The sequence below is a fragment of the Monopterus albus genome, unplaced genomic scaffold, assembly GCF_001952655.1.
Source record: "Monopterus albus unplaced genomic scaffold, M_albus_1.0 scaffold19.1, whole genome shotgun sequence".
In the NCBI taxonomy this organism is placed as follows: domain Eukaryota; kingdom Metazoa; phylum Chordata; class Actinopteri; order Synbranchiformes; family Synbranchidae; genus Monopterus; species Monopterus albus.
This window is the reverse complement of record NW_018127899.1, coordinates 2,209,381-2,218,758: the sequence shown is the minus strand read 5'-3', so window position 1 is coordinate 2,218,758 and position 9,378 is coordinate 2,209,381. Positions and strand designations below refer to the sequence as shown.

Sequence of the window (9,378 nt, the reverse complement as noted above, 5' to 3'; positions counted from 1 at the left end):
TCGGCTTCTGTCCCTCTCACAGGTGAGACGCTGTTTAATATCGACAACGGCAGGAACACCCCCATCCACGCCCCTCCCACTGAGCACTACACCATTGTGTTCAACACCTTTGTTCTCATGCAGATTTTCAATGAGCTCAATGCCCGTAAGATTCATGGGGAGAGGAACGTGTTTGAGGGCGTCTACAGGAACCCCATCTTCTGCTCCATCGTCCTGGGAACCTTTCTCACACAGGTCAGTTGTAAGGAGCGAAGCAGCATCACACCTGCTCAGGTTCACAGTGCTAAGTGGTAAAGGAACCCCTGTATGATGATGTCACCGTGGCCTCCTCTAGGTCATCATTGTGGAGTTCGGCGGTAAACCATTCAGCTGTGTGGGTCTGACCTTTGAGCAGTGGCTGTGGTGTCTTTTCCTGGGCTTCGGCACCCTCCTGTGGGGACAGGTGAGATAGGAAACGTGTGGTGACAAAGGAGATGTCAGCGTTCATTCTGGCGCCTAAATTTCATTTAGTTTTAGTCTTTTGAAGAAAATGCATATTAGTTGTAATAAAATTTTAACCCTTTTGAATTTTGTTAGTCAATGAAAACTGAAAACATTTTAGTTTAGTTTTTGGGCGACATGCAACAAAAGTTTCATGGAGCAATAGAAAGAATGCAGCTGCTCACCACTGAGAGACTTGTCGCCACACCACCTCTCAGTAACATTTCTCATCACAGAGCTGTTGTGCAGCAAGAGGTGCAGCTGTCGTCTGACTGTAATACCTGTATTGGTCGTCCTCTCAGCTGGTGTCCAGCGTCCCCACCAGTTGGCTTAAGTTCCTGAAGACAGCGGGTCACGGCACACAGCAGGAGGAGATCCCTGAGGATGAGCTGGAGGAGATGGAGGACCAGGATGAGATTGACCACGGTGAGATAGAGCTGAGGAGGGGCCGCGTGCTTTGGTGTCGCGGCCTCAGCCGCATCCAGACTCAGGTAGGACTTCACCCTTTAAAGGGACTTTTCCAAGTGTTTTGTTCCCAAATAAAAGCAAACAACAAAGGTAATCCCCTGTATTAACTACTGTAGAGGGGCCTACTTCTAACACACAGCCGCCTGTTCACCTGCATGTGGCCATTATTACCTGTGAGACCAAGGGTCGCTGCAGATGCAGCATCTGGTCAGTGACAGATTTGTTTACTAAAGAAAAGTCAAGACACTTTTTTTTGTAGCCATTACATGAACAATCAGCAGTCATTTCGCTTGATTGTTAAATTACAACCTGAGTTCACAGTTGAGAAGCTGAATCAAATGACAAAGAGCTGAGGCAGACCTGCATGACATTGTAGCTCAGTAAACTGGTGGTGTTCCTGCAGTCGCTGCTCTGCACAGCTGACAGACACCATGTTCACATGATTACAGTGATTAAAGAGGGAGGACAAAATAGGTAGGCTATTTACAAATATACTGTAACTGCTCAGAGCAAAGCAACACAATCAGCACAAAAGCCTAGATTTTCTTCTGGAATGTGAAAACCGCTGCAGAGTGGGACTCGTGTCCACAGACCAGAGTGATACCAGCTGATGCTCTGATCAACATTGTTGTGCTGGAAGCTGCACCTGAAAGAACAGAAGAGTCAGCTCTGTGTGTGTTAAACAACAGCGATAAGCACTTCTACAGAGCAGCTACAACCTTTACAAACATTTCTACACTGCTCAAAAGAATAAAGGGAACACAAAAATAAGACATCCTAGATCTAAATGAATGAAATATTCTTATTAAATACCTTGTTATATGCATAGTTGTATGTGCTGACAACAAAATCACACAGAAATTATCAATGGAAATCAAATTTAGCAACCCATGGAGGTCTGGATCTGGAGTGACACCCAAAATTAAAGTGGAAAACAACACTACAGGCTGATCCAACTTTGATGTAATGTCCTCAAAACAAGTCAAAATGAGGTTCAGTAGTGTGTGTGGCCTCCACGTGCCCGTATGACCTCCCTACAACGCCTGGGCATGCTCCTGATGAGGTGGCGGATGGTCTCCTGAGGGATCTCCTCCCACACCTGGACTAAAGCATCCCCCAACTCCTGGACAGTCTGTGGGGCAACGTGGCGTTGGTGGATGGAGCGAGACATGATGTCCCAGATGTGCTCAATTGGATTGAGGTCTGGGGAACGGGCAGGCCAATCCATAGCATCAATGCCTTCGTCTTGCAGGAACTGCTGACACACTCCAGCCACATGAGGTCTAGCATTGTCTTGCATTAGGAGGAACCCAGGGCCAACCGCATCAGCATATGGTCTCACAAGGGGTCTGAGGATCTCATCTCGGTACCTAATGGCAGTCAGGCTACCTCTGGTGAGCACATGGAGGGCTGTGCGGCCCCCTAAAGAAATGCCTCCCCACACCATTACTGACCCACTGCCAAACCAGTCATGCTGGAGGATGTTGCAGGCAGCAAAACATTCTCCACGGCGTCTCCAGACCCTGTCACGTCTGTCACATGTGCTCAGTGTGAACCTGCTTTCATCTGTGAAGAGCACAGGGCGCCAGTGGCGGATTTGCCAATCTTGGTCTTCTCTGGCAAATGCCAAACTTGTTGCACGGTGTTGGGCTGTAAGCACAACCCCCACCTGGGGACGTCGGGCCCTCATACCACCCTCATGGAGTCTGTTTTTGAGCGTTTGAGCAGACACATGCTAAATTGTGGCCCGCTGGAGGTCATTTTGCAGGGCTCTGGCAGTGCTCCTCCTGTCCCTCCTTGCACAAAGGTGGAGGTAGCGGTCCTGATACTGGGTTGTTGCCCTCCTACGGCCTCCTCCACATCTCCTGATGTACTGGCCTGTCTCCTGGTAGCGCCTCCATGCTCTGGACACTACGCTGACAGACACAGCAAACCTTCTTGCCACAGCTCGCATTGATGTGCCATCCTGGATGAGCTGCACTACCTGAGCCACTTGTGTGGGTTGTAGACTCCGTCTCATGCTACCACTAGAGTGAAAGCACCGCCAGCATTCAAAAGTGACCAAACCATCAGCCAGAAAGCATAGGAACTGAGAAGTGGTCTGTGGTCACCACCTGCAGAACCACTCCTTTATTGGGGATGTCTTGCTAACTGCCTATGCTTTCCACCTGCTGTCTATTCCATTTGCACAACAGCATGATTGATTGTCAATCAGTGTTGCTACCTAAGTGGACAGTTTGATTTCACAGAAGTGTGATTGACTTGGAGTTACATTGTGTTGTTTAAGTGTTCCCTTTTTATTTTTTTGAGCAGTGTATAATAATTGTGTCGACAGCTCTTCAGTTAACAAGCTGGTGGTTTCTCTAGAGCCATTCTCTATGCATTTAGTTACAGTAGCTAATCCAGGAAGCTGACTTCTGTTTACTTCTCCTTGGTCTCGGTGGCAAATGTTTGAAATTATTTCTGTAAAACTGAGGTCTGTTGATATGCCTTGGTAATAAAGTGAGCTATTATTATGATCCATAGTCAGAATGGTCAGTTGAGACCCAGGTAGAAACAATAGAATTTTCCTTTAACTTTTCTTGATACACTTGGCTCCACTGTTAAACTCTGAACTGACCATGTCCTCTTGTCTCGCAGATCCGGGTGGTAAAAGCCTTCAGAGACTGCGTGTCTCCCTATCAAGGTTTGGAGACGCCCGAGTCTCGCAGCTCCATCCACAACTTCATGACCCACCCTGAGTTCCAATTTGAGGACTCTGAGCCTCAGATCCCCCTGATCGATGACACAGAGGGCGAGGATGATTCTCCCACCAAACGCAACTCCATCGATCCACCACCGCAGACTGAACTGCCGCCATCCCTGTCTTCACCCAACCAGAACAATAACGCCACAGATCGCATCGTCCCACTGCATAAGGACACCTCCAGGTCTGGTCTGACCCCGCCCAACTCAGCAGGGCTGCTGTTGTGTCCAGGCAGCCCCCTGCATAGCCTGGAGACCTCACTGTGAAGCCCTGTCCCCAGACCCGACTACTTCTAGTTACAGTGGTCTGTTCTCTTTGTACTGTGTTTGTTATGGAGAGAGCTCTGGCTCTGAGAGCAGAAGAATAAAATAACGTTGAAACAGACTCATCTGATTGGTTCTTGTTAGGAGTTCACCTCCTGGTTTTTAAGATCCAGGAAGCAGAAACATATCCACATGTGTGAAAACAGGTTCACACAGATTGTTTTCTTCTGTACTTTAAAGAACCCTGCAGTTGTTGTTTATTCGCCCTTAATCAGTTTCTGGTCTGTAAATATTCAGATTGTTGATGTTCAGATGTAGTCAGGGCTCATTTTAATCTTCAGCAGACGAGCTCATGCTGACAAGTTAAACCTTGACACAAAACTAGCTTTAACTTGAGAATCTGTGACTGAAATGTTTAGTCATTCAGCTTCTGGGAGGGGGTGGGTGTTGGTCTTTCATAAAATCTGTTTGTAGACAAATGTTTAAACTTGGTGTCTAATGTTGGAGTTTGTTCTAGTATTTTTGTAAAATAAATACAAATAAAGGTTTTAGTTTCTTATTATAATGATATTAGATTTAAAAAAAAAAAAAAATCTTCCAGAGGGTGTTTGTGACACAGCTTCATATTAAAAGTGGGAAATGGAAGCTTTCAAGGAAATGGTTGTAAGTCTATAAGAAGGTTACATTATGAAAAAGTTTAAATATTGAATATTTGAAGAAAATGCCACAAAAAATGAGTTTAAAACATTTTAAAAGTAAAATTTGATGAGAAAAGGCAGATTTCTTTAGAAAAAGCTGTATTATGAGTGTCGAGTCAAGGTTTTACAAAACAAAGCTATATTTTAACTATTTTTTAAATTTTCCAAGAAATAAATTTTCCAAGAAAAAAAAAATAATTTCCTGCTTCACTGAAACTGGACACATAAAACTTCCCAGTTCAACCAGTTACTTTACCTCCATTAATGAGTGTCTGTCTGTTCCATAGCTCCACAGGTAAAATGTAAACTCCATCACCTTCTGCAGTGATTGTTTTCTCATTGAGTTTGACTCCATCAGCTCCTCACTGTTGTGCAAACTCACTGATACAGGTGATCAGACCTGAACAAACCACCAGAAGAAACAAGCTGGACAGTTCAACCATTTATCTATTACTACTGCAGCCAGTTTTCCATTAATATTTGACACATTTTTTAAAATTACTTTTATCAAACTATTTCAGCCATTAATCCATTGCATTTACTGTTTATACTGTGTTTAGTTTTTTTTTTTCCCTTTATCCATTATTTTGACCTGCTTCAACCATTTTTTCAACAATGCATCTATTACTTTTAACTGTCATATATTCATTATTTTAATTGTTTTAACTATAAAATAAATGAATTTATTTACATTAATACAAACTTAATTTTTTCAAGTATAAAATTGACAATCCTGTTGGTTAATCATGGTTCCTTTTTCTATATCTTACTACTTCCCTTCTTTTTCTTTCTACTCTTGTCTTCGAATCATTTTCTTCATTTGCTAAACTTTAGAAAAAAAAAGGAAAATCAACCACAAACTCTAAAAGTTCATATTTTACTAACCACATGTAAATATAGTTTTTGGTCAACATTTTCATCTTATTGATAAAAATCAACGAGATTCTGCAGCATATATATCTATATATTGTTGTATATTTTGTGTATTTTTTCTATGCTCACTTGAAAGTTATTTTTTTAGTTATGTTATCGAAACTATTTTTTAACATTGAACCCCAGAAACCGGTTTTAGTTATGTGGACTACACTCCCCATAATTCCGCTCATTTCTTGTCATACAATTCTAACCAATTGCCGAGTCCCTCTGAGTCATGTGACCAGCAACGCAGCAGATTTGAATTATTTGTGAGGTGTGCTTTCGTGTTACAGTTTGAATGTGCAGTAATAGAGACGTTTTGTGAGCTTTCAGAGGAGCTAGAGGTTTGTAATTATTACTGGAATTAAACGTTAACTTCGTAGGAGTCCGTTGGAGAAGAGTCCGTTTAAATTCAGTGTATAAAGTTCATATGATTTACCGTTTGATTTAGTTGGAGAGCTAACGGGCTAACGTTAAAGTTAGCATGAAGATTCTTGTTTAAATTCAGGCTTTCAGTTGTCTGTGTAAAATATTTTTTATGGTTTAATGTCAGAGTTGAATATAACACTGCAGGTCTGATTTGTTTCCCCAATAGGAAGAACCAACAGCAGGATGAACTGTCGAACTAACAGCGGTAGGTTACTACCGACGGGTTCTGATTCGGCTTTTATATACGGCTAACGACATGTTTACATTCTATTGACTGCTGTTTGTGTCTCTGAACAGATGTGTTCTTTCTGTCTGATGAGAAATTTGACTTCGATGTTCCCATGTCACCTGACTGGTAGGAAGCGCATGACGATTTCTGCTCACCTCACTAAAGTATTATTGGGGATAGAATTACCAATACTCATACTTTTTATTATTAAAAACTGCTAGCGATCCTTCATATGGGATAATCAAGTGAAAGCAACAGGCTCCTTAAGTTTTCCTTACCACCAAAATTATTTTATTTCCACTGGCCATGTTGGGACAAATGAAATTGATTTTAATTATTGATTCATCTGCTTATGATTTCAATTAATCCATCAGTTGAATGTTAGATAGCAAAAGTGGCCATCACAGGTTATCAGACCCCAAGGAGACTGTCAGATTTATTATGATAGTCTAAACACCTTTAATAGTCAGGTTGCACTATAAAACAGAGAAAAATGACCACTATAATTTTCCACAGTTTGTCCAAAACCAAATGGTCCAAATGGAGAAATCTCCTGTTCAGTTACTGATACTGGATAAAATGGAAGAATTAAATGTAGGACCTTGTGATAAAAAGATTAGAGGTTTACCTACTGTTCTTGTTCTTTTGCTTAGTGTAACAGATTTTTTTTCTCAAAAACTGAGATGTGATCATTTTTCTTTTTGATTTGGTGTTTGATCCTTTCTGAGTGTTCAGGTCTGAGTTTCATTTTTGTTTTATTCAACACTGCATTGAACTGCTAGCGTTCCTCTCAGCCTTGATATGTTTCTCTGCTCTGCAGCTCCAAAAGTGAAGAAGATGATGAGGTGTTTGCAGGTCCAATTGATTATACTGAGAGGCGTGCTGCTGCTAACTTGGAGTCCCAGATTGAAGAGGGTGGTGATGGTATGCGACCGAGCTGGAGCCCGCTGAGCAGCGATCAGCTGGAGGCTGTGTGTCAGGAAGCCCTCAGACTAGCCACCCAGCTGCAGAGTGGCGAGCTGAGCCAGCTGCACAGTGACGACGATGGGACTGCAACCACCATGCCCAATAAGGAGTTCATCCAGGACACAGAGACTAAACTGGCTGTGTTCTGTCAGCCCGCCTTTACACTCAGCCCGATCAAACGGCAGACTTTTTGTGTGCAGGACAGCCCCATGAAGCAGCTGCCACCTGCTATTCAGCACCGCCTGCTGAAAGGAAGAGGCGCCAATACAGCTTCCTCCACCCACCCCAGTGCCACCAATGTGCCTTCCTCCACCCGCCCCGGTGCCAGACTCAGCACCTCCAGCCCTGTGGCCGGGGCCAAGGCTCCACCCAGGGCGGTGCTGCGAGGAAAAGCTGCTTTGGGTGTTGGTGTTGTGTTGCCGAGCAAACCTGCTGTTCTGGCATCTTCCATTTCAGCCAGCAAAAGCAAAGTGGAGAAAACCAGACTGCAACCCCTGCAACCACTGAGCAAAGTATGATTAAAGTTTTTTTTTTTTTTAACTTTTCACTTCACAGGTGAAACCTTCAGGCTATAAAACACAGAATAATGACAGGATTGTCAGCCTGTAGCAGCAGATCAATATGATCTGTAGGGCTGAGGGTTTCCCTGTGATTTTCTCAGGATTACTCATCATAAATGAAGCTGAATTTTAAATGCCAAAGTGTAAATAGTTATTCAGCTTGGGTGTGAGATAGCATTAATAAGGTTACCAGTTATTTGGTGCATGCCTTCTACAAATCCTGGGATCCCACTGGTATTTCTCATGAAAAATGGAACCAGATCTTAGAGAGAATAGTGGAAATTAAGGTCTTTAAGAGTATGCTGCTATTAAATTGACCCTTCATTCTGACTATAGGGCTGTCCTGAATGGCAATTTCTGGGCTCCAGATATTCAAACTAAAATTGAAACAAACGAAGACGGCTCCCACTAGTAGAGACCTGTTACGTAAAACATCTCAGAAACACAAATCGGTGTTGCTTTCAAAACAGTAGCGGGGGAATCGAGTACTGAGTTGATGTGATTTTACTGGTCTTGCACATTTACACCTCCCAAGCCACCTCTCATCTTTTACACATATTGGTCCAGCAGGGATGGTGCAATTTCCCTGTCTCTGCTGTTAGCATAGTGCAGGGTCAACAGTTTCCCCAGTCTTCAGAGATGATTGTAAATATATTGATGTCACTTCACGGCTCTTTTGTTTCATCTTTCAGGACGTGGGAAGTTGGAAGCGGAGCCCAGCCTCTCGACTTTCCAGCAGGGCAGAGTCGTATGAGGATCTGCTCTCTGATTCAACGAGTGTGGCCTCTGACATCAGCGATTCCTCCCTCAACTCCAGCTTGATGGGAAAACGCACTCTGGCTCCACCCACGAAGGTAACACACCTGTTCTTTGTAGCATTGATGTGATTTGGAGCGTTCACTGTGAAACGGCACCATCTGTTGGACAAAATCAGTCACTGCAGCTTAACACTCATTGAATTTGATCATGTATTAAGGATGGGAGCTAGTTCTGTTTTGGTTCAGCTTCAACTTGTTAAAATACTTGGGTTTGTTAAAATAAGACCTTGTGGCATTTTTGATAAGTTGGATGTGTGGTCTGTGCACAAAACATGTCTCCAGGCAATGCTAAAATATGTGGTGAAAGCCCTATGACCCTTCAGCTGAGCAGTGTCCATGATTTAGGTTTGATAGTAATTACTGTAGTGTCTTTCATTGGCAGTGTGATGTATAACTGGTAGAATAAGTAACAAACTGTGAGAAGAAGCTAATACAGATTTTTGGCTAAAGTTTTATCTTTTGTTATAGCATGTTTTAATAACAGAAATTTTCATTCACCACCAAACAAGCTACTTATACAGACTGAATAAGCAGATTCAGATCTTATAAAATACTATCAAACCCTGTCCCTGCTTAGGCATATTATGAGACATCTTGACATGGCTTGGAAATAATTGATTTATTTATTTTTTCCCCCTGTCAGAGTGTTGTGAGGAATGTGTCGGGGGTGAAGGCTCTATCCCTTCAGAACAGGAGGGTGACAGACAGGAAGAACACATCCTCATCCTCGTCCTCAGTGTCCAGCTTCAACTCCAGCCTGTCTCTGTCCCCCGCTAAAGGTATGTTAACTGCTAATGGACACCAGC

At 43.0% G+C, this 9,378-nt stretch overlaps 2 protein-coding genes across 11 annotated transcripts in view; both read left to right on the top strand.

Moving 5' to 3' along the window:
* The window catches only part of LOC109956438 (plasma membrane calcium-transporting ATPase 1-like), a 16,367-nt gene extending 12,289 nt beyond the window's left edge, over positions 1-4,078 (top strand). For 8 of the 9 annotated variants that reach the window (XM_020593557.1, XM_020593556.1, XM_020593554.1 and 5 more), the window contains 4 exons: positions 23-234; positions 335-442; positions 783-971; positions 3,589-4,078. In XM_020593557.1, coding sequence (XP_020449213.1) covers positions 23-234; positions 335-442; positions 783-971; positions 3,589-3,960 — 881 coding nt within the window. In that variant the 3' untranslated portion in view covers positions 3,961-4,078. Of the gene's footprint in view, positions 1-22; positions 235-334; positions 443-716; positions 972-3,588 lie in introns of those variants that run through there. The other variant, XM_020593560.1, reaches the window with a different exon arrangement.
* A 1,719-nt stretch (positions 4,079-5,797) lies between these two features.
* Positions 5,798-9,378, top strand: part of gtse1 (G-2 and S-phase expressed 1) — a 7,600-nt gene continuing 4,019 nt past the window's right edge. Inside the window, exons 1-6 of one of the 2 annotated variants that reach the window (XM_020593324.1) lie at positions 5,798-5,844; positions 6,166-6,204; positions 6,297-6,354; positions 7,049-7,706; positions 8,447-8,608; positions 9,216-9,351. In XM_020593324.1, coding sequence (XP_020448980.1) covers positions 6,183-6,204; positions 6,297-6,354; positions 7,049-7,706; positions 8,447-8,608; positions 9,216-9,351 — 1,036 coding nt within the window. In that variant the 5' untranslated portion in view covers positions 5,798-5,844; positions 6,166-6,182. Of the gene's footprint in view, positions 5,915-6,165; positions 6,205-6,296; positions 6,355-7,048; positions 7,707-8,446; positions 8,609-9,215; positions 9,352-9,378 lie in introns of both variants that reach the window. The other variant, XM_020593323.1, reaches the window with a different exon arrangement.